The sequence below is a fragment of the Bubalus bubalis genome, chromosome 22 (assembly GCF_019923935.1).
Source record: "Bubalus bubalis isolate 160015118507 breed Murrah chromosome 22, NDDB_SH_1, whole genome shotgun sequence".
Lineage (NCBI taxonomy): Eukaryota > Metazoa > Chordata > Mammalia > Artiodactyla > Bovidae > Bubalus > Bubalus bubalis.
Window position 1 is genome coordinate 18,559,770 of NC_059178.1, and position 25,490 is coordinate 18,585,259.

A 25,490-nucleotide genomic window follows, 5' to 3' on the forward strand; every position below is an offset into this window, starting at 1 on the left:
TAACTTTTATCCCCATGTAAATTTTAGTTTTAAACTTATATTGAACACTGACATTCAGTTGTACAGAGAGCAATTATTTTAACCCTGAAAAACACTTAACAAAACTTCGGAAATGAGCACATATCCCTGTGAATTAGTACACTCCCACCAATTCTACAACTGCAATATGTTTAATACTGTAAATAAACACTGGACGAAGCAGAGCACTGGTGAAAGAACTCAGGCTTTAACACGTCATTTCATAATTTTTATGAGCTACCAGAGTGGAGGCAAATGGAATTCTTAGAACATTACTTAAAAATAGATTTTTAAAGACAAAGGTCCCATCTCATTCTTATATACACACACAAAGTTCATCTGTCACAGACAGCAAAAGTTCCATTTATACACTGACGTTTCCAGCAGCATCCTGCCCGCTGAGAATAGTTACATTTAACAAGGGCGTCAGATCTATGGAAGGTGGACCGTTCAAATCTTTATAAGACAGAACACAGTTGCTCTGGTGCCACTGCACGTGTGACGTGCTCACTGCTGCTTCTCAAATGCAAAAACCAAGTAAATACCTAAAAAGAAAACAAATAAAATTAGAGGTTGGTTTCTTATATCCTCAGGGCAACAGTCTTGGTCTTATTCATAATTTGGTGAAAATTCTCAAGCAGCTTTTGAAAGAAAAGTTCCATTATTTATTTCTAAGAGTTCTTCAATAATTGTGAGTCATACTTAGGTAGATATGGGATCGTATCTATTTACTTGAAAACAAATATCCACCTACTGTAATACTCTGACATCATAGCCATGGAGCAATCCAACTCAACAGCTCTAAAATCTCTACTGACAGGTTGAGGGAAAAAAAGCATAGAAGCAAAGAAAATGAAAACTGGAAACTTTATGATTTAATTATTTTAACCAGAATAACTACACTACTGTGAGTGCAGGGTATTCTTAAGTTTGCTACTTGTGGGTGGGTGAACCCTAAAAAATACTGTAAAGGAATATAACGTGCATGTTGAAGTTCATCCAATTATCCAGCTGTAATGCTAAGGGCATGATAAGAAAAGTGGGCCAAGGCTACCTGAGGACTCACAACCCCAGCAGAGACACACCCAGCCTCAAAGGCATGCTCCCTGAAACTGGGCCTCCTGCTCCACGTGTGTTCACTCAAACATCCAAATGCACCCGCAGCTCCTCATCCTGAATCACTGAGGTTCAAACGTATCTTCTTCTGAGATACTGACAGACATTATAGTTATGAAAACAACAGAGATGACAAAGTCTCGATATCACAAGCATGTTCAGGATGTTCACTAGGACATTCAAGCAGCAAGTCAAGATAAGAAGCCATATGACAAGGAAGCCTTGCCCCTTGGGTCAACTGTGGGACAGGGGACAGACGAAGGATGGTAGACCATGTAAGGGCCTCCCAATCCTCGAGCTCTCTGTCCCTCAATCCAGTCTGCACAGAAACATGAAGGCAGTCTCCCCAACACCTCTCTGATCATGCTGTTCTTTACTTCTCATCTACTACCTCCCGAGTCTTTTAGGAGTAATGAAAGATGGCTGGCAGCAGAGCAGACAGACGGGCAGAAAACAGGCAGAGTGATCATCAACACTGTAAATTCCTCTTGAGGGTCAGATAGTGCAGCAACCTAAAGCTCTCATGAGCAAGTACTAAGGCTCAGGACAGTTCGGCATCAGAGCTTGCTCTGCATTCCAAGTACTCTGTCTACAACCAACCCTGCCAAACCCACCCCAAATACTTCTGCACCTACTGCAGGTAACCTGGCTGTCCTGAGCTGCTCTGATGTAGGGTCACTGAAAACTAATGCTCGATTTCAGATCAGCAATGAGTAACTTTCTCTCTTTTCTAACTCAAAAATTCTGGAAGTCTCACTAATTATATATAAAATGCCTTCTGTGCCAGCATTTCAATTAGGATTTACACAAACAAAACTTGAACAACTTCTGATTTGTCAGCAACGCATTAAAGCATCTTCTAGAGGAGCAGCAAGCTCTGGAAATACAAGCTCATGATTAGACCAGTAGGAGTTTAAAATACAGCTTCTCAGACTGTGGCACAACCCACAAAGCCCTCTAGATTGTAAAAGTGTTAACTCGTCACAGAGCAGACAGCCCTGACACGATGATCCTGGCTGCCCTGTGGCCACTGATCCTTTCCTATTGCTCTTCTCATCTCTAACCCCCTTCTTCAAGTGTCTGGAGGCATCTAATTCACCTGCACAGTATCACTAAAGTCCACATTTAGTATAAAAAAACTGTCCTGATCTGCAGCCAGCACCACCACCACGACCTCTGCCCAAGGTTATCCTGCTGTACCGCTCTTTGGCACTGACAGGACAGCTAAGGCAGCTGTGTATCTGCACTCCAAGGAAGCCAAAGAAATGTGTCGGTTTCTGCACACATTCCCACATTCATCACAGATGACGTCTCTAATATCTTCCAATCCCATTTCTACTAAAGGAAACAATATTCTGAGACAAACAAGCTCAAAGTGTTAGCCTTTGTCTTCCCTTTTCCTCTCTTTCCATTCAGCTAGTCCTAAGACTCCTCCTTTCACGTGGGCTTCTGTGAGGCGAAGGCTGCGAGTGTGAAGCACCTGGGTTAGCTCTCTGACCTTTGCCAAGCTATCTGCCTGATTTCTTATCTGTGAAAAGGAGGCATGATTAACAGTAGTCTGCTCATGAAGCTGTGAGGACAGAATGAGGCATAACACATGAAAGCTTCCAACAGCGACCAGGCCCAGGCTACACATTCCATAACACCATCTGTTATTCCAATTTCTCTAGTTTTCACTGAGTGCTCCTTCATCTGTTTTCCCCATTACAGGAACTTCAACGTGTAGAACAATTTGCCTAGAAGTCACTTATTTATGTTTCTTCCACTGCGAGGCAGAGAGGTAGTATTTATTTTTTGTATCCCCCAAAGCCCTTTCATAGATCTTTATGTAACTCAATATTCAAAGTGTTCATCTCTGAATACCTCTGATTTTCTCTTCAATATAATCAACAAATATTTAAGCGAAGAATGGGAACTACCTTGTAAGTCCTCAGGGTGACCATATGGGGCACCACCATCACCCTGGCAGGGAGGGTCTGGGACCTTGAGAACTGGCCAGGCTTCTGACTGCTCAGCCAGACATGCACGCCTCAGTTCAGAATGCCTCCACATCATGGCCGTTCCCAACCACACATCCTCCAAGACATCCTGCTCAGTGCTGCCTAACTGAACATTTTAGCATTTACTAAACCTTCACTGTTAACATCAGAGAGGCCACAACCAAGTGAAACACAAGGAAGTGGTCCATAAGCCAAAATTCCCAACAGAAATGTGAGGTAAAGATGTAAAATACAGATGGCTTTGTAGTAACGAGCAGACAAGGGAAATATTTAAGAACGCTCAAAGTTTACATTAAGGAACACCCTGCATATGCTTTCTTTTGGCACTGAACAGCCTTGCAAGACAAGGGGAACTAGACATTTATAGGAATTTTGTGTGAACACAATCATCCCCTCACAATCTGTGTCATAAGAATTTCTAAAGTCTTCCAATTTTAACAATCACTTTGAAGCAATCTTTGCAAATGTCAGTAAATCTGCACTGACGATATACTCACTTGTAGCTTCCCATTCTGATTTACTTAAGGTCCCCTAAAATTAAAAAAAATAAGGAAGAAAATTTCAGATTGAATATAGAAGTACACGTATACTTATTTTTCAATAACAGTCAGAGGTGCTCCAAAACCCTAACTTCACTATAAATATACATACAATTCACTGTTAATATTACTGTGATCTGAATATAAAATAAGTCAACAAGATTAACTTTTAATGCCATCTTCTCATCACTTTTGTGCTCCTGCCAATTCTCTAAACCACTGATTCTCAATCAAAGGGTGAATCTGCATAAAAGTGTATTCATTTGTAACTGGAAAAAGTACTGAGCTTACATTTTTAACTTGGCAGAAAAAAGGCCTATCTTGAAACATCAAATAATACTGCGGGAGGGAATAAGACTTTTGTGTTTTTACAAAGGAAATCACAAAGGAACTAAACTGCATTTAGTAACATACTTGCTATTTTGCAAAGACACTAAGTAATAAGATACAGTGACAAGCCTAATAACTAAGGAAATAAGAAGTGATAAATGTTGAATAAGTGATAAATAAACATCAATACTATAAGATGTCAGCAAAAATGTGTTACACAAATATCTATAATTTCTATTGATAACAAAGTCACAGCTACAACTAGTAATACCACTATGGTTGTGGAGCATTCATAATTAAGGAAAATGTGAACTTCTATGTGGATAGAAGTCTGTGAAGATGTCATCTTCCCTCATCTAAGTTCATAAGCCCCTGAATTATATCTACGGAACACTGCTAGTCAGTAGTGTCCAGGCTAAGATACAATGATACAGCAAGAAAACTCTCAAGCCAGGCTAAGAACATTCCTCCCATCCTACTTTCTCAAATACAGCACTACATTTCTCAGCATTAAAGTGCATTTTATTCTGTATTCTACAATTATAAAAAGTCATAACTTAAGAGAAATAGGCTAAAGTGTATCTGATTTATAAGTCAGTGAACCCAAGTATTGTAAACCAGTGAAATAATTTAAGTTTCCATTTTCCTGTAAGACTTGTTAAAGAATGAAACCTTACCAAAGGTAGCTTCACTTGACCGTTCTTCATGTACTTCGCTGCATGTTCATAGTCACCCACCTTCTCAGAGGCAAGTCTGGAATTCTCGTTTGCAGGATATGGCTAAGGAGTCAAGGGAAATTCCTAGTTGAGTTGTTACATTGAAATTTACAATTCAGAATGAAATACCCTAAATCACTGAAATGAGACAATAATCTTTAAGTATTACTTCAGAAATAAAAACTACACATACTTTTGAAATATTAAAAAAAAGGAGTGAAGGGAATCCTCTCTGAACAAAGAAGCTGCTGTGGTTAACAATGAGCATGGCCGGAGTATCTACAATTACAGAGTGTCACAGAGGGACTGAACAGTGTGCTGAATCGCTGCCAAGACCACTTGGCAGCAAACACCTGCTGTATCTCCGTGACTCCCGGGCAAAGGTTTTTTCTGCCACAACTCAAACCTGAAGGAAGTTATCAACACAAGAGTTAAACATTCATCTGAATGTTACAGTGACTTAACCGCCATGGAAGTACGAACAGCAACTGGAAATAATATAAATAAAATACAGTCAAAAGAACCTCGGGAGTTTCGGAAGAGAAGGAAAACATCCAGTCTCCAATACAGATCGTCTCCACAATTACACAGAATATGAAGAAGGGCCTCAAAAAAATGCTGTGTTTTTAAAGATATGGTGACCAAATGTCTGATATTCAAATTACTTCAAGCATTATTTTTAATCCATTTTAAGTATTAGGTTGGTGCAAACGTAACTGCAGTTTCAGACCGTGAATTTTAAATCATTGTAACTAGGCTCAAACACATCATTATTAATCAAAAGACCATTCTGGAACCATTAAAATCAACACATTTTTGCTAATGAGAAATAAATTTGCTTATTCCTGTAGTGTAAAAATTCATGCTTCAGATACAGAGCAGCCCCAAATGCCGACAGTCCTGACAGCCTGTGTTAAAGCTCTGTCCTAGGTGCTGAACAGTCTAGCATTGGCACCAGTTATCTGTGCAATTTATATAAATACTGAATGTGTCCATGGCCTTGAAAGGAATCTCAGAAACAATCAAACAAGTCTGCAACAACCTGGGATTTTTACACAATTTCTAAATACTCACCTCCAGGGCCTGCATTCGTTTTAACAGCATTTTATTTTCATTGTTCTTAATCTTTTCCTCATAGAATTCCAGAAATGTTTTTTTGTAGACTAATTTCATATTGTACTTCTTTGCCATTCTGTCCAAAAAAGATTTTCATGAAAAGGCTTCCAAAATATTTATAATTCTTTACGCAACAGTAACATCTTCTGGGCTTAACTAAAAACCTTACGAATTCACAAGAGGACCATGCAAAATAAGTGAAGGGCAACACCCTAGTGACCTGAAAAAAACATGCAGTTAGATCTCCCTGGGTCACAGGGAACTCCAGTAACCTAACAAACAGGCCAGGAAGTGAAACGAAAATATTCTCTTTCATCTTCTGGATTCCCTGGCAAGACAAACTATTAGTTTTTATCCTACATCTTGAACTGCGTCTTCACAAGTTTTTACAGGTCTCTTTTCCCAACTCTTAGATGTCATGGTTCTGAAGAAAGTGGCCCAAATCCTTGCTCGATGTCACTCCCTGATGTACACAGCTTGCCAGCAGTGGTGGCAGCTCAGTCCCGGCTTTTGTCACATTCACTCCATGTTCCCCAGAAATCTCCACCAGAACGATCCCAGGCCTGCAGGACTGAATCCCACCAGCCTGTTCTCCTGCCAGTCTTTGCTATTTCAGTAAACCATCTAATCCTCCTTGCCACCCAACCCTTTGCCCAGTGTTCAGCACACCACTGCATCCTCTCCATTAACCTGCAAAACATACTTGGAACAAGCCCACTTCCAATCCCGACAGTGGCCACCAGCCTACTCTATCACCATCACCATTCAATGTGGCACCACTTCGTTTGCTTGTTTCCCTGCTTTTATTCTTACCCTCCCTCAACCAATATTCCAAATGCAGTCAGATGAAGCTTCAAAAGTGCACAGGTCATGTCCTTTTAAAAACCTCGTTGGCTCCCCAGCACACTTAAGGCAAAACTGGCCAACTAGACACCCTTTAGATATTGACTTAGATGTCACTTTCTCCCAGGTGGCTTCCTCAAGTCCTAATTACATTAGGTCTCCCTTTGCTCTGTGTAATATCTTTCCCAGTGCAATTGCCGAAGCAGACTACTGCACATCTGTAGACAACAAAAGGGAACCTGAGGATGATTTCAGGCAACAGATAAAAAGATGAGAGGAGGAACAGGACAAACCCTGAAAGGGGACCCTTGATGTGACAGATGAGGGGACAGAGCGAGGGAACATCAGAGGGCCACTCAGCTTTGCAGGTAAGAGCCGCGTGGATGGCAGGAGTCCCTGCCACTTCCATCAGGCCCCTTGGGAAGACAACCCAGGTCAATATAAAGCCTCTTCTATTCCAGGCAGTTCATTTTCTATCAAAAAATATCCAAAATAAGCCTTTACGAGGGAAACTGAGCTTTACATCTACAAATATCATAACTACAAAGAACAGAGACTCAATCTGAACCGATTTGAATATGTCTGCATATGAAAGCTAATTAACAAGACAGCAAAGGCGGCTTGGATCCCTATGCATTTTCAGATTGTCTCTCCGAACAAATACCTATCTCGATAAACAATTTATAAAAATTTGAAAATTAAAGTGACAATTTATTACTTGATATGTTTATCATCATTAGCAATACAAGCAGAAAAGATTGCTAATGTGTGCTTAGCCATTAAAAAAAAAAAAACAAAAAACTTTCGTTTCATTCTTTATCTTTTGGGGTATACTCAAATCACCGTCAACCAAAAGCACCAAGCTAACATAACAAACATATAAAATAACATACTAAAAACGTTTTAATTTCTTCAAGCATAACATTTCCCCAGTTTGCTAATTATAAGGAAAATCTGATATAAATTTTTTAACTTTCAGATTTATAAATTGTGCATAGTATTTTCCATGTTTAATCACATGCTACTTCATTTTCTTATTTTATTTTTATTTTATATAAAAGTTTTATACACTGTAGAACTCCTGAAAATCCTACATCCATAAATTTACAAGCTGACTGAGACACAGTTCAAACAAATAATCACCATCTAAAAATAAGTAAAAAAATAAAGCTCAACCTTTTCCTCAGTTAATGAAGGCTTTGTTTTAAAAAGAAGAAAAAATAAAAAGAAGGAAATACACTTTGGTCAGCTGTGACATGGCCCACATTTAACTTGACTCTTCCACACTTGCTCTCAGGGAAACCCCCAAGACCAAGGTATCTCATTAGGCCTTGGAGCCCTACCTGATAAAGCCTGAAACCTCAGCTTTCCCTGGGGTTATGGTTTGCCAGGACTCCTAAGAATTCAGGTTCATGAATACATTCCTGAATCAGGATTTTACTATCACCACTGCCATGAGTCACAATTTCATAAACTATAGTGAAATATAAACAACTTTTAATATACCTATTCCCGTCAAAAGGAGGATCCCTACTTTGGGAGGACTAATTTTAGTTACCCAAGTACCAGTAGTTACTTAAAAACAAATCTTTGCTATTTCTAGTTGTCAGTTATTTCATGCCACAAGTTGTAGGCAACAGGCTCCCTTTTCTTGCTTACAGGATAAAATAGTTTCAGGAATAAAAGAAACTAAATGAGTAAGGCTGTAAGTGACCTATGGCACCAACCGTTGAGTCTTAGTTTTGTCATTATTCAGGCTATACTTCTTAAGATCCCACTTAAAATAAGAGACAAACAGAAATACTGATTTTCCCCCCTTTACCTTCATTCTTATGCAAAAAGAGAATGTGCTATGTGCTAAGTCTCTTCAGTCGTGTCTGACTCTTTGTGACTCTATGGACTGTAGTCTGCCAGGCTCCTCTGTCCATGGGATTCTCCAAGCAAGAACACTGGAGTGGGTTACCATGCCCTCCTCCAGGGTATCTTCCTGACCCAGCGATCAAACCCTCATCTTTAATGTCTCCTGCACTGGCAGGTGAGTTCTTTACCACTAGACCCACCTGGGAAGCCCCCAAAAGAGAACAGTAACAGATTAATGACATTCTTACTCATTTAACAATGGAAAGTAGACCAAGAATTCAGGGACATCCACAACACCTTCCAAGTTGAAGTCATATTTGCAGCCAAATAAAGGATAATCTCCTTTCTTCTGAAATTTCACAGTATATATTTCATTTCCAAATGATTCTGTTTCTGAAGCTTCAAGGCGTCTTCTGTAAGTTACACGCCCCCCCCCAAAAAAATCAAATCTATTATTAGGTCAAATTTATTTTGATCAGATTAAATATGGGGGGGGGGGACACACATGATGCAATTGATAGCTGTGAAGTGGGTCTGAGCTACTTTTAAGAAGCAATATGCTAAAATCATTAACAATCTCACTAACAAAATTATGCTAGAAATAGGCTTCATTATCATGACAGCTGGTTAAGTCTCATCTGATCTGGAGTTTATCTAGCAATACCACCTCTGGCTTTTTGGCTCAATGCAACATCAGTCCCCAACTAACACACAAAGATGTTTTAAAGGCTCATCTGTAAGTCTGACTTTTTAACTTAAAGCCAGATTATCTACACAAATACATTATCAAAGCACTCAGCCCTTCTATAAACTATTTCTGATAAATATCTGCTGCTCTAAGATAAGCTTAATTTTGAATATTTTATAAACCACAATATATGAAAGTACTTACATCAATTCAAAGCTATTGGGAGTGGTACCAATAAAATAGCCTCCAGGGCTCAGTCTCTCACACGCATTTCTGAGCATGATGTCAGCTTGCTCATAGGACTCGAATGAGTAATGGCAGACAAACTGACAACTGCAGATGTCAAAGCACATTTCTCGGTCACAAAACTTATCAGTCAGGAGTTCCTGAAACAAATTATAATGGGTCAAGATTTTGAAATTGGCTGCAACATAATTAGTGAATTTCTAATGTTAGGATCCTTAAAATAAAAGTTGACATGCCCCCCAACCAACCTATCCTCTATCATTATGCATCTTAAGGATCATAATAAAAATGTTCTCTCTTTCTGGTTCAATATAATTTGATTCCCACTTTCATACTAATATTAAAAACTAGAGATTCTGGAATCATACTAAAAATTCATCAAACAAACATATGACATTTAAAGGAACTGATTCTTTAATTGGCTTTACTGGAAAAAAAAGTAAAATGATGTTGACCTATATACTTGGGTTTATGAAAAACATAAAGCCGGCCTTTGAGACATTTTTTATTTTTTAGGCTGTGCTATGCAGCTAACAGGCTCTTAATTCCCCAATCAGGAACTGAACCTGGGCTACAGCAGTGAAAGTGCCAAATACTAATCACCAGACCGCCAGAGAACTCCCTGGGAAATGTTGAAAAATGCAAAATGTTTTTTAAAGGTTTCTAACTTTCTAGCAGTATACTACCACTCCTTTCCACCTTTACAACTGCAAACAAAACGTGTAGTTAAACGTATCTATAATAATTTAACGAGCTAACAAGTCAGGAAAGAGAGATAAAGTTTAAGGGGGAGATTTCCAGCACTTCAAGTGCCTCTGTAGTCTTGAACTTCAGCTGTCAAAGAGATTCGGAAACAGGTGTCACCAGACTGTGACATGTTGGGAAGCCGGTCAAAGAAATTACAAGGTAAACAAAACCTAAGTGCAGATCTATTCCAAAATAATAGAAAAAAGTGTCCAAACAGAAAAGCAACAAACGATTTCCAAAGTAAAAGTATTAAAAGCTAAAAATTACCAGAAGTATTTGGTGGGTCATTTAAGGAAATGTATCATTAATGGAATTTCTAGCTGAAATTAAAAATGCCATGTCCTAAGATTTTTAATGTTTCAAAGCACATTTTTAAAAAATGAGCTGATTTTTAAAACAAATCACTTATTCAAACTAAAAATATAAAGACATACTTCTAAAAAAACACATACCTTTGAACAATCAGCAGTTATAAACTCTGCACTGAAAATATACTCATTATCACGACAACGGTTTTTCATGTCCTCATACCGCTGCTGACACTGTCTGACAGAAACATCAGCGATATCTGGAAGGGGAAGGGGCATCAGTGATGTCAGCAGAGGCCCACATTACATCAGAAACACAAAAATGGCACAATCTAGATTTCATCTCAACTGTTAAACTCTAGCAAGGAATCTAGCCTTAGAAAAGCAAAAAGGTTCTATTTCCTTCAAAACAAGGGAGAAGAAAGTCTTCTGTACCAATGCAAATGACCCATATTTTTCAGAATGAATTAAAACACTTTCTCAATAAGTACTGACAACAGAGAAATTCTATCATGATTTTTAAATGCTTATTCAAAGTTTACAGCAGAAAGTTTAGATTCCAATTTGAATTATAAAACCTAACTCTGTACACTCAGCTCTTTGTATTTTCTTAATAAAATGTTATTTGTTTTTTCCCAGTGTTGAGACTTGCACTGCAGGTACAGAGGCACCAGTGGATGCTGTTGTTCAGTCCCTCAGTCGTGTCTGACTTTTTGCGACCCCATGGATTGCAGCACACCAGGCTTCCCTGTCCATCACCAACTCCCGGAGTTTACTCAAACTCATGTCCATCAAGTTGATGATGCCACCCAACCATCTCATCTTCTGTCGCCCCTTTCTCCTCTTGCCCTCAATCTTTTCCAGCATCAGGGTCTTTTCCAATGAGTCAGTTCTTTGCATCAGGTGGCCAAAGTGTTGGAGCTTCAGCTTCAGCATCAGTCCTTCCAATGAATATTCAGGGTTGATTTCCTTTAGGATTCACTGGTTTGATCTCCTTGTAGTCTAAGGACTTGCTTGGTGGCTCAGTGGTAAAGAATCTGGCGGCAATGCAGGAGACCCAGATTCAATCCCTGGGTCAGGAAGATCCCCTGGAGAAGAGAATAGCTACCCACTCCCATATTCTTGTCTGGAGAATTCCATGAACATAAGGGCCTGATGGGCTACAATCCATGGAGCTGCAGAGTCAGACATGACTGAGTGACTAACACAAAGAAATAACAGTTGATACTGTGTCATGAATATCAGGTAGGAGCACCAATGATACTGGTAATTCTTGATATATTTTTCACTGCTATAAACCAGCTCAGAAAGAAAAAAAGGGGAAGGAGGGAAGCCAATTTCATTTAGCAATGTCCTTGATAGAGCAGTAAACATTAACTTTATAAAATCTTCAAAACATTTCTGTTAGATAATGAAGTCTATCAGAATAGGACTGGTGTGACTGTCTGTGAGCTGCACTGGCCAATTTTTTATACAAAAATTGTTTTCACTTGAAGAACAACAGACAGACAAACTGGTTATTCAGAGCTGGTAATCTGGCAGACCTTTTCTTCAAAATGAAAAAGGTGAAAACTACAGATGGTATTTGTTACCAATGATAAACCTGAGCTTTCAAGTGAAAACTACAACTCTGAAAAAAATGTTTCTATCACGATGGGCTGGGCATTGTCCCAATACTAAAGACTTTTCTGATTATGGTGATATTAAACCAATGTGATTTCTTGATGCCAACGTTTAAAAGATTTGCATAATTTTAGTGAACAAAATCTCACAGGGCAAAGTGCAAGATAGATTTAATGGAGTTTCACATCAAATAATTCCATTTCACTGCTCATCAAATAACACATCACAACATACTGATGCAGAAACAGGGGAGCAAATTCATCTGTCTTTTATTATTACAGACTTAAGAATCTGCAAAAATACTTTTAAAATGCTAGTCTTCTCACTAAATTTTACTTGTAATAAATTAAAGCTATTTTTAAAATTGTCGGTTTTAATTTCCATAATCAATAGATGTAACTACATACACAAAAGCTTCCTGGGGTCCTTAATCATTTTTAAGAGTGTACTGACCCCATGAATTGCAGCACACCAACTCCTGGAGTTCACCCAAACTCATGTCCATCGAGTCGGTGATGCCATCCAGCCTCTCATCCTCTGTCGTCCCCTTCTCCTGCCCCCAGTCCCTCCCAGCATCAGAGTCTTTTCCAATGAGTCAACTCTTTGCATCAGGTGGCCAAAGATTGGAGTTTCAGCTTTAGCATCAGTCCTTCCAAAGAACATCCAGGACTGATCTCCTTTAGAATGGACTGATTGCATCTCCTTGAAGTCCAAGGGACTCTTCCTAAGAGTCTTCTCTAACACCACAGTTCAAAAGCATCCATTCTTCGGCGCTCAGCTTTCTTCACAGTCCAGTTCTCACATCCATACATGACCACTGGAAAAACCATAGCCTTGACTAAATGGACCTTTGTTGGCAAAGTAATGTCTCTGCTTTTGAATATGCTATCTAGGTTGGTCATAACTTTCCTTCCAAGGAGTAAGCGTCTCTTAATTTCATGGCTGCACTTACCATCTGCAGTGATTTTGGAGCCCCCAAAAATAAAGTCTGACACTGTTTCCACAGTTTCCCCATCTATTTGCCATGAAGTGATGGGACCAGATGCCATGATCTTCGTTTTCTGAATGTTGAGCTTTAAGCCAACTTTTTCACTCTCCTCTTTTACTTTCATCAAGAGGCTTTTTAGTTCCTCTTCACTTTCTGCCATAAGGGTGCTGTCATCTGCATAGAGTCGGACACGACTGAGCGACTGAACTGAACTGAACTGAGGTCATAAACCAGAAACTGTGAGAAGTGCCGATTTAGGCAACCTGACTCCACAGGCAGCGCTGTGCGCTTCCATGACTCCTCAGACAGGAAGGAACATGTTGTCTGCCTGCCCCTCTTCTGGGTTAAGAATGACTGGGAGGTTCAGGTGCTTGATTAATCCAGTTAAGTTCCTTTCAACTTTTCTCCTAATAGCTTCAGCATCTTTTAATGACTGCAACTAGAGCCATTATTTCATTAAGGGTGGAAAAATGTATTCATTGTGATTTTTCAATACCATTTGGTTATGCTGAAATATGGTTCATATAGGGTTAGAAAAGATAAATACGTTCTACCTTTGTTTATACATTACAGAATAATGAGTAAGTTCCCTTGCTCCCTCCAAGTCTGAACAATGAGATTTTCCCCTTATTTCATGTGTTTCAATCCACTATAATTACTGTTTTTTTTTTAATTTATGAAGCTGCCCTATCTGTGACCAGTGAAAGCCTTTCCAAGTTTGTGCTTCAAACATGGAGTCTGACATGACTTCAATCATCTGTGGTCTTAACACCATCAGTGAATTCTCATTCCTCATTTAAAAAACACCTGTCTCATGAGCAGCTCCCAGACATCTTGTGGTATGGTATTTCAGTGTTATGCCCATAATATATCTTTCTTATTTCCATTTACCTGGCTGACCACAAAACATTCCTTCCCATGTCATTCTCTCTCTTACCAGTACAAACTAGCTTGTCAATTCTTCCTTTTTTCCACTTGAGCAAATCTCCACCTTTACCACATCCTAGGTCCAAAACCGTGATATTACGTTTCTTTTTCTGTCTCACCTTTTCTAAAAATTCCCCTAAAAGAGAGAAATAAGTTATAATAAATGCTCTTCCCCATTTTTGCTAAAGCATAAACTGTTACCCTTAATAATCTAGTAACTTCTGCATGACGTGTAATATAAACACATTCATTTATGTAATTAATTCATAACTTTCGGGAAATATTTCAAATTTGACTAAGAGTTAATTAACTTGACTCTTCTTCAGCATTAAAGAAGAAGGAGTATGTCTCTGGTATTTCAGAAACTAAGACAGGTTTTTGAAGGTTATTTTCAGAATTTGATTCAATATTATATAGCAAACATTTTCTCTCATTTGATTAAACAGAAGTTTAACAGTATAGAAAAGCTGCATGATCTTGGCAGGTCAATAGCAAACATTTTATTTAAATTCTAATTAATACAAGAATACCCAACACTTGTTCCTGATAAGACAAAAATTAATTCATAATTTGTTGTAGTTCTCTTTCCAAAGCTAAGTGTTTGGCTTTTTATACACTTAATAAGATGAAAATAATTATGGGATCATAAGAGCTTGATTTTGATAAAAGATGCCAGGCTTACCTCCAAAAGAAACACAAGAACTAGTCAAAAAACTATATAAACCTCTTTACTGTCATCAGAATTCTTAAAACTCTGAAGTAAAAATGGAATCTTTTATCTCAATCTACCAAATCTCATTAATAATCAATGGATGATATTAGTAGGCTCCCTACATCAATAGCCAAATGGTTCAAATATCAGTTAAAGGCATATTAATATTCTTAGACAATGAAATATTCAGCAATTCTAACACTGGATAAAATACTGAATCCTAGATCTATTCTACCTTTATCATTCTGAGCTTAATGCTTTTTATTTCCTATGTAATATTTTGACTGCTAGAATATTCTGTATAAATACTTCTGCTTTCACCGTTCATAGGATTTTTAACTGATTTCAACAGATGTACAAATGTTCAATATTTAACTTTCTGCTATAAATCTTTAAAAAACAGCATAATATGCAAACAGTAAAAAGCAGCATGAATGATAAAACCTCTTTATTTCCACAAAAAGATTAATGAGAGGGGAAATCTTCATGAAACATTATTCAAGTTACCTTTATCACATTCAAGCATCACACTCAACTATCACTAGCTATAAACAGCAAGGAAGAGAAAGTGAATGGCAAAGAATGGGTGTTGAGAAAACACACACAAAAAAAGACAGCAAAGGAATCTGGCACAGAGCACATCGATTACAGCAAGACCAGAAAGACAGGTGCAGACCGCAAAGCACCCGTTAAGAGAGCTGCTGAAACAGCTGAAGGAGAAACCACCATCAGGAATATGCTGAGAGATACGTTTTTGCCTGACATTTTTGCCTGACATAGTGTTTTTATAATAAAAACTACCTATTTTCCTGTTTATAAAAATAATACAATTAACAATGTGAAAAATACGACTGAACTTAAAAATATTTATTCAATGAATAAATACATGAATAAGTGACTAAGAAAAAATATTCAATGATAAGTCATCTACATTACTAAGGATGATGAAGAAAGGAAGAAAAAAATTGAGAAATTAGCAATAGGGTCCAAAGATTATTTTATGAGTATAGATTTTAAAATGCCATAATAGTAACCCTAAAAAACCCTTTTTTTAAAGAGTTTATTCATTTATCCTAGATGACAAGTAGCAGAAACAAATAAGCCTTATTTTTGTAATAAAACATAAATATTAAAAACAAAAGTGAGAAAGAAAAATATTAAAATGTATCTGAAATGAGTCTAGTTCCCATTCCTAACACTTTTCAGGATGGATAATTTATTTTTTAAAATTACTAAAATATTGTCAAAACGATAGAAAGTAGTCATAAATGGCACATTACTTTTTTTAGTTTAACTATGAAAGCATTCTCACTTTTTCTGAGGCTGGCTTTTTAAAAAAACAAAACAGAAACCAAAACTAAATAAACTTTTTGTGAAAAACTTCAACACTTACTGGCTTTTATAAATTCTCTAATCTCAGGTAAGTGGCTGACTAATATATTTGATACAGAAAGCAATAAATATTTTCAGAATTAAATTTCCTCCATTGACTTCCATTTTAAATTCAAAAATGAGTTTTCATAGACAAAAATGATGTTCAAAAAGCTGAATTTCTCCATCAATCCTCAAAGTAAACTTTATTTCTCCCCAGAAGAAAAGAACAAGTTCAATGGACAATCAATACAAATGATGACCTTTACCAACTCATTAAAGACCCAGAGATAAAAAATCATGCCACTGCCCATCTTCTTTGGAGAAGGCAATGGCACCCCACTCCAGTACTCTTGCCTGGAAAATCCCATGGATGGAGGAGCCTGGTAGGCTGCAGACCATGGGGTCACAAAGAGTCGGACACAACTGAGCAACTTCACTTTCACTTTTCACTTTCAGGCATTGGAGAAGGAAATGGCCACCCGCTCCAGTGTTCTTGCCTGGAGAATCCCAGGGACGGGGGAGCCTGGTGGGCCACCGTCTATGCGGTCGCACAGAGCTGGACACGCTGAAGTGACTTAGCAGCAGCAGCCCATCTTCTTAACTTAATGGAACCCAAATGTTTCATTCAATAATATAAGATTGCTCCAAAACTACTAGAGTAAAACAGATTATTTAAAAGCACTGCTGCTGCTAAGTCGCTTCAGTCGTGTCCGACTCTGTGCGACCCCATGGACAGCAGCCCACCAGGCTCCCCTGTCCCTGGGATTCTCCAGGCAAGAACACTGGAGTGGGTTGCCATTTCCTTCTTCAATGCACTAGGTAACCTTAATTCTAAATATAAAAGCACACTGCCTTCTGAAAACCTAAATAACTCCATATTAATATCTATGTAGTCAGCCATTAGTAAATATGAAAATAATTTATCTCAAAGGCCTAATTTCAGTTTGGCTCCGGTTTTATAAAGCCAAGGTTTAATGATTAAATGAACAGTAACTAAAGATCTAGTCACTTTGTATATGATTAACCACTTAGGGAGAAAAAAAGAAAACATAAGCTGAAATTAAAAATTCAAAACTGTAAATCAAAAAACAAACATACCAATGAGGACACTTTTCATCCAATTATTAAAATTTCTTAGGTAAAAAATTCTGCTTTGGCTACGCTTCTCCAAACCAACTTCCTGGAGTTCATTGTAGTGAGCGGCCACTGCTGAGCTGTGTCCTTCTTCCAAGTTCTGAAAATAGAAGAATGGCACAAAATTAAGAAGCTGAACATGAAACAAATAAGTCTAAAAGAGCATCTGGCCTATATATGGATAAAATACTGAGATTGGTATACTTCACGAAGCTGTAGTAGAATCACAGAAATCCCACTAATTATAATCACATGAAAGATTTTCCCCTGCTCCCTATTTTTAAAAACATCTCCTAAGAAATCTATAGAATTTTGGTGTTAATGTGTTAATAAAACCAGTATATTTCCAGAGTTCTGATTTATTCAGTTCAGTAAATGTCAGTAGTGAATGAAGTTCCTACAAGAAAATAAAATGGAAATAATATACTTACTATATTATTATAAAATTATGTGGGCATTACAGGAGCTAATATTCACAAAAAGATGAGAACACAACCGTCTACGTTCGGTGTCAATGATTTCTATTATTTGCTATTAACCTAACTCAAATTTCAATTTGTACTCTCTAAGACCTTAAGCATTCTGCAAAAATGCCACATAAGTAAAGGGCCTCAGATTCTCCCACTTTCTGCTCAACCAAAGTGTTTCACCTGGTATGTAAAATAGGTAAAAGGTTGAAGATTTTCCCTTGCAAAAAGGGTTCCACTGCTAGTAAAAATTTGAAAACTATGTTTACAATACAAGCTTCTCTCTATTAAAAAGGTTTGCAATTCACCAATGACAAACACCTGGCTTATCTGCCACTTTCTTCCTGAGGAGTAATAACAGAATTTTACTCATTCATTGCATAATGCAGACTCCACTTCACGTCCCATCACAAAATAGTATTCCCAGATGAAAATGATTTGCTATCCCTTGCTTTACAATACTCTTGTTAAATACCAGGCTTCAAGTAACTACCTTCACATAAGAAGTGGAAATAACATAGTCTAAGGAATTACATTAAGAAAGAAATGTAAAAGTGGGTATCATCTAGAACTTTATCATTTTAAAAGATAATCTCAAATACTTCAAACACAAAAAAGAGATAAACACCTAATTAAAAAGGAAAAAAGGTAAATCATTTGAAACTTACACTGGTGTCTTTTTAAAAACACTAAGAAAAAAGCAAACTATAAAAACTCCCTTTCAAGTGTTTAGTCAAGATTTCCAAATAAGATTAAAATTATCTCATTAGCAGAAATTTTATCTAAATAAAAGAGAAATGAAAATCAAAACTACAGTAAGGTATCACCTCACACAGGTCAAAATGACCATTATCAAAAAGTCTACAAATATAAATGCCTGAGAGGGTGTGGAGAAAAGGGAACCCTGTACACTGCTGTTGGGAATGTAAACTGGTACAACCACTATGGAGAACAGTAGGAGGTTCCTTAAAAAACTAAAAATAGAACTCGTATATGATCCAGCAATCCCACTCCTGGGCATGTATGAGAATAAAACCAGAATTTGAAAAGATACATGATCTCCATTGTTCACTGCAGCACTCTTTACAATAGTAAAGATGGGAAAGCAACCTAAATGTCTACTGACAAAAGAATGGATAAAGAAGATGTACACAATGGAATATTATGCAGCCACAAAAAGACGGAAATAATGCCATCTGCAGTAATGTGCATGGAGCTAGAGATTATTATACTAAGAGAAATCAGAGAAAGACAAACATATAACATCACTTAAAGGTGGAATCTAAAAAAATGATACAACTGAACTCATTTACAACACAGACACAAACTCATAGACTTTGAAAACAAGCTTATGGTTACCAAAGGGGAAAGGCAGGGGAAAGTGGTAAATTAGGACTTTGGGATTAACATATACACACTACTATATATAAAACAGTCAATCAACAAGGACCTTGCAAGTTCCCTGCTATACAGGGAACTCCACTCAATATTCTGAAATAACCTATATGGGAAAAGTATCTGCAAAAGAATGGATATATGTATAACTAAATCACGCTGTTGTATAGCTGAAACTAACACAATATTGCAAATCAACAATACTTCAATATAAAATAAAGTTAAAAAAACAGAACCCTTAAGTTATTAAAATTATGTTTTTAAAAAAAGGTATTTCATAACTGCTCCACGTTTTAATCTGACATATTCCATTATGAATTTTAAAAAATGCATTCCAAATACCTTTTGCTTTTCAGGAACATCTTCAAGTTCTATTTTTCTCCTTTTCTGAGTGCCATCTCCAGTAGGTTCATCTTTTGGAAAACCATCAGTTTCTATTCTTCTTCTCCTTGAAATGCCTTCATCATCACCAGAACCTTTTTCCTCTGGGGCAATTTCAGCATCAAGTTTTCTTTTCTTGGGTGGAGTGTCTTCCCCACAACTAGAACTTTCCTTTACAAGATCATCCTCAAACTCCATTTTTCTCTTTTTTGGTGTGTTTACTTGCCCACAAGTAGGAGCCTCTGCAGAAAGACCAGTGTCAGGAAAGGCTGTATTTTCATTAATAATGAATGATGACTCTGTTTCTGAATCTAATGATGTTTTCACTTCTTTATGAAAGATTTTTTCATGTTCTTCTGCTTTTGCAGAATTTTCCATTTTTGATTACTTAAATGATGGTCAAACTTCATGAACTGATACTGAAATGGTAAAAATTTGATATTACTTGTAAACATAATGCTGAGACTTTAAAAACAATTTAAATCAGAACTTGGCCATTTAATTTCAGTGATCAAGAATTTTAAAAAACTTATTAGAGAATACTGAAAACAATAATGATACATATTGCACATGAATTTCTGAAAATGCTAATGAAGTACTAATTATAATCCCCATATACTTCCAAAATCTAATCCATAAAAGTCACCACTGACATTAAAACTGACAAAAGTCATCACAGTAAATGAAGTTAGTTCCATTTCTATCCTGACCCTTACTCTACAGCCTTGGCTCGCAAAATGTGTGCTGGACACTGTAACAAATTCATATGTGCACAGCAGGGTATTTTAATGAAAACTTAGTGATATCTGACACCTGGAAGATATCACAGATACACCATCAAGTAGAGCACAGTTTTAACTGAGTAGCTTGCACTATATTTTTCTTTAAATGACAACAGAACCTTGTGAAGCTAAGACTTTGGTGGTACCACAGAAAATAAATGTAAAACAAGAAGTGCAGTTGGTGTCAAATCTCATCTCAAGGCTTGAGAAGTCTAGTCCTCAATAGATGTACACATTCCATTACTATGCATTTGTGGTAACTAAGAACTAAAAGGCAGAAGAACCAGAGATCAAATTGCTAACATCTGCTGGATCATGAAAAAAACAAGAGTTCCAGAAAAACATCTATTTCTGCTTTATTGACTATGCCAAAGCCTTTGACTGTGTGGATCACAATAAACTGTGGAAAATTCTGAAAGAGATGGGAATACCAGACCACCTGACCTGCCTCTTGAGAAATTTGTATGCAGGTCAGGAAGCAACAGTTTGAACTGGACATGGAACAACAGACTGGTTCCAAATAGGAAAAGGAGTACGTCAAGGCTGTATATTGTCACCCTGCTTATTTAACTTATATGCAGAGTACATCATGAGAAACGCTGGGCTGGAAGAAGCACAAGCTGGAATCAAGATTGCCAGGAGAAATATCAATAACCTCAGATATGCAGATGATACCACCCTTATGGCAGAAAGTGAAGAGGAACTCAAAAGCCTCTTGATGAAAGTCAAAGTGGAGAGTGAAAAAGTTGGCTTAAAGCTCAACATTCAGAAAAAGAAGATCATGGCATCCGGTCCCATCACTTCATGGGAAATAGATGGGGAAACAGTGGAAACAGTGACAAACTTTATTTTTTGGAGCTCCAAAATCACTGCAGTGGTGATTGCAGCCATGAAATTAAAAGACACTTACTCCTTGGAAGGAAAGTTATGACCAACCTAGATAGCATATTCAAAAGCAGAGACATTACTTTGCCAACAAAGGTCTGTCTAGTCAAGGCTATGGTTTTTCCAGTGGTCATGTATGGATGTGAGAGTTGGACTGTGAAGAAAGCTGAGCACCAAAGAATTGATGCTTTTGAACTGTGGTGTTGAAGAAGACTCTTGAGAGTCCCTTGGACTGCAAGGAGATCCAACCTGTCCATTTGTCTTTGGAAGGAATGATGCTAAAGCTGAAACTCCAGTACTTTGGCCACCTCATGCAAAGAGCTGACTTGTTGGAAAAGACTCTGATCTGGGAGGGATTGGGGGCAGGAGGAGAAGGGCACGACAGAGGTTGAGATGGCTGGATGGCATCACCGACTCAATGGATGTGAGTTTGAGTGATCTCTGGGAGTTGGTGATGGACAGGGAGGCCTGGCGTGCTGCAATTCATGGGGTCACAAAGAGTTGGGACACGACTGAGCGACTGAACTGAAGAACTAGACACTATTCCTTTCAATCTGTGTATTTATTTTTTAAAATAAAGTTGTTAGGACACACTTAAATTGTTTGGACTAAACCACTTAGGGAAACTGTTAGGTATTTCTTTTGGCCTAGGGACACTGAAAACCAAGAGCAGGAAAAGCATGGGACTAGTAAAATCCTTAGTTTGCAACGGATGTCAGAATCAGGTACAGAGTGAAGAGAGTAGAAAGAAGTTTCAAGACCCAGCCTGCTACTTAATGACCATTGTTGTTGTTCAGTCACTAAGTCATGTCCAACTCTGCAACCCCATGGACAGGCTTCCCTGTCCTTCACCATCTTCCAGAGTTCAAACTCATGTTCATTGAGTAGATGATGCCATCCAACCATCTCATTCTCTGTCATCCCCTTCACCTCCTGCATCTTTCCCAGCATCAGGGTCTTTTCCAATGAGTGGGCTCTTCACATTAGGTGGTCAGAGTATCAGAGCTTTAGCGTCAGTCCTTTTAATGAATATTCAGGGTTGATTTCCTTTAGGATTGACTGGTTTGATCTCCTTGCTGTCCAAGGAACTCTCCAGGGTCTTCTGCAGCACCACAGTTCGAAAGCATCAATTATTCACCACTCAGCCTTCTTTATGGTACAGCTCTCACATCTATACATGACTAATGGAAAAACCATAGCCTTGACTAGACGGACCTTTGTCAGCAGAGTGATGTCTCTGCTTTTTAATATGCTGTCTAGGTTTGTTATAGCTTTTCTTCCAAGGAGCAAGTGTCTTTTAATTTCATAGCTGCAGCCACCATCTGCACTGATTTTGGAGCCCAAGAAAATAAAGTCTGTCACTGTTTCCATTTTTTCCTCATTTGCTATGAAGTGACGGGACCAGATACCATGATCTTGGTTTTCTTTATGTTGAGTTTTAAGCCAGCTTTTCATTCTCCTCTTTCACCTTCATCAAGAGGCTCTTTAGCTCCTCTTTCCTTTCTACCATTAGCAGGGTATCCTCTGCATATCTGAGGTTGTTGATATTTCTCCTGGCAATCTTGATTCCAGCTTGTGAGTCATCTAGTCTGGCATTTTGCCTTATGTACACTGCATAGAAGTTAAATTAGGGTGACGATATACAGCCTTGACATACTAATTTTCCAATTTTGAACCAGTCCATTGTTCATGTCTGGTTTTAATTGTTGCTTCTTGACCAGCATACAGGTTTCTCGGAAGGCAGGTAAGATGGCCTGGTATTCCCATCTCTTTAAGAATTTTCCACAGTTTTTTTTGATCCTCACAGTCAAAGGCTTCAGCCTAGTCAATAAAGCAGAAGTAGGTATTTTTCCGGAATTCTCTTGCTTTTTTCTATGATCCAACAGATGCTGGCAATTTCATCTCTGGGTCCTTTGCCTTTCAATTCAGCTTGTACATCTGGAAGTTCTCGGTTCACATACTGTTGAAGCCTAGCTTGAAGGATTTTGAGTATTACTTTGCTAGCATGTGAATAGCAACTGAGCAGTACTTTGAACATTCTTTCACACTGCCATTCTTTGGGACTGGAATGAAAACTGACCTTTTTCAGTCCTGTGGCCACTGCTGAGTGTTCCAAATTTGCTGACGTATTGAGTGCAACACTTTAACAGCATCAGCTTTTAGGATTTTAAAGAGCTCAGCTGGAATTCTATAGCCTCCACTAGCTTTGCCCCTAGTAATGCTTCCCTGAGGCCCACTTGACTTCATGCTCCAGGATGTCTGGCTCTAGGTTAGTAACCACATTATTGTGGTTATCTGAGTCATTAACACCTTTTTTGTACAGTTCTGTGTATTCTTGCCACTTCTTTTTAATTAGGTGCCTCTCCTAGGTCCTTACTGTTTCTGTCCTTTATTGTGCCCATCTTTCCATGAAGTGTTCCCTTGGAATCTCTAATTTCCTCGAAGAGATCTCTAGTCTTTCCTATTCTATTGTCTTCCTCTATTTCTTTGTTCACTTACGAAGGTTTTCTTATCTTTCCTTACTATTGTTTGGACACTGTACTCAGTTAGGTACATCTTTCCTTTTCTCCTTTGCTTCTCGCTTCTCTTCTTTTTTCAGCTATTTGTAAGGCCTCTGTTTAGTCTCTTTCAAATGTTCTCAGGCTTGCGGATGAAATGGGGGGGTAAAAAAATAAATGAGCTATTAACTGGACAAGAATTTATTAAGCCACTCAACAAGTTCAGTGAAGTACTACAGAGAAGCTCAATAAGGGACTGTGTGAATTAGTCCTCAAGAAGTTGATTCCCCCCCACCCCAGGCTTCTTTTTTTTTCGCAGGGAGTGGGGGCTACTCTGTAGTTGTGGTTTACCCGCTTCTCATTGCAGTGGCTTCTCTTGTTGTGGAGCACAGGCTTCAGGGTGCCCAGGCTTCAGTAGCTGAGGCACATGGGCTCAGTAGTTTTGGTTCCCTGGCTCCAGAGTACAGGCTCAAAAGTTGTGGCACAGGGGCTTAGCCACTTCATGGCATGATGGATATTCCCAGATCAGGGATGGAACTCATGTCTCCTGCGTTGGCAAGCGAATTCTTTACCACTGAGCCACCAGGGAAGGCCAGTCTTCAAGAAGTTTACAACTGATACACGACTTAAAATGTTGGGCTGTATTATTCAAACCAGAGAAGAAAAAGCAAAAGTCGGAAAATTAGTGAGATTCCGCAAATTCAGAACCTGAAAGTTATGAAGTGTTCCAACAGAATAAGAAATAAATTTGTTTAATGGAATGGGTAAAAACAAGAGACTCTAAATCAGGAAGGGTTTCAAGGGCTATTAACTTTCATTGTCCAAGGTTTGAGGTAACAAGATATTAATAAGTGACAAAACAAGAATTGAATCAAAGAGGAAAAAAATTACCCAGAAACTTAATTTTCTAAATAACTGTTTAAAATGATTATCTAGTAATCATTTTCCTAATAAGGAAATAAAACTGGCTTTAATTTCAAATAAAACGATGTAACTTTTCCCTGGCTATAATTAATTCTCTCTGGAAATGTACTATCTAAACTCACTATTGAGAATAAAAGTTAATTTATATTTATCTGTGACATTTCCACCAACGAAACGTTCCACAGACAATTCGGTCAGAATAAGCGACACAGATTTCCAAACGACCCAACAGATGGATAAGACTGTGAGAGTCCAAGCTGAGTAATGAGTTAGGTCCCGACACAAGAGGTTTGCCTCTCGGGAACCCTCAGGGAAGGACTGAGTCAACAGGTACAAGAAGGCGCATAAACGACCAAACCTGCCTCTCGGTGATCTGCGCAGCAGTCACACCCGAGGTTCAGGTGTGAGCCCTCCACCGGGCTGAGGGCTAGAGCTCATGCAGGTGAGCTCTACGCCGGACCCACAGATGGGCCGATGGTGTCCTCGGACTCGAGGACGCATCGAACCGCCCCAGCACGGCACGGCTCAGGTTCCGGCCCACCACGCAGGGCAGGCGGCCGGCCGCTCCGGCAGACGGCCGGGCCTGAAGCGGCTCTCGGGCCTCTCGAACCCGGGCTGGCTCCAAGCAGAGCAGCCGCCGAAGTGGCACAGCCAGTGGTTGGAATGCCCCTTCCACCCCGGCGGCCACCGCTACACAAAAAGACGTAGCCCAGCGCTGCGACCCCACACTTACCTTCCAGCCATCCGCGACTCTGTTTGCGGAAGCGGCGCCACGCCACGCGCGCGCTATGACGCCACTTCCGGAGAGCGCGGGTCGCTTGGCCCGGAATTCCGAGTCCCGGCGTGCCGCGCGCGGCGTGCGGAGGGCGACGG

At 38.7% G+C, this 25,490-nt stretch overlaps 1 protein-coding gene across 3 annotated transcripts; it reads right to left on the reverse strand.

Annotated features, from left to right (window-relative positions):
- Positions 1-234: 234 nt before the first annotated feature.
- On the reverse strand, positions 235-25,489 carry RNMT (RNA guanine-7 methyltransferase). Of its 3 annotated transcripts, none has more exons than XM_006051091.3 (11): positions 25,351-25,489; positions 19,490-19,947; positions 17,250-17,385; positions 14,076-14,201; positions 10,672-10,787; positions 9,431-9,612; positions 8,787-8,951; positions 5,794-5,911; positions 4,681-4,782; positions 3,632-3,665; positions 235-563 (listed from the first exon to the last, which is right to left on the reverse strand). In XM_006051091.3, exons 2-11 carry the CDS (start codon positions 19,904-19,906, stop codon positions 526-528), a joined length of 1,434 nt encoding a protein of 477 aa, XP_006051153.1. In that variant the 5' UTR covers positions 19,907-19,947; positions 25,351-25,489; the 3' UTR covers positions 235-525. The 3 variants fall into 3 exon arrangements, with proteins under 3 accessions (XP_006051153.1, XP_044790433.1, XP_044790434.1); XM_044934498.1 differs by lacking the exon at positions 25,351-25,489 and adding an exon at positions 24,980-25,237; XM_044934499.2 differs by lacking the exons at positions 19,490-19,947; positions 25,351-25,489 and adding an exon at positions 17,717-17,895.
- Between the last annotated feature and the right edge of the window lies 1 nt (position 25,490).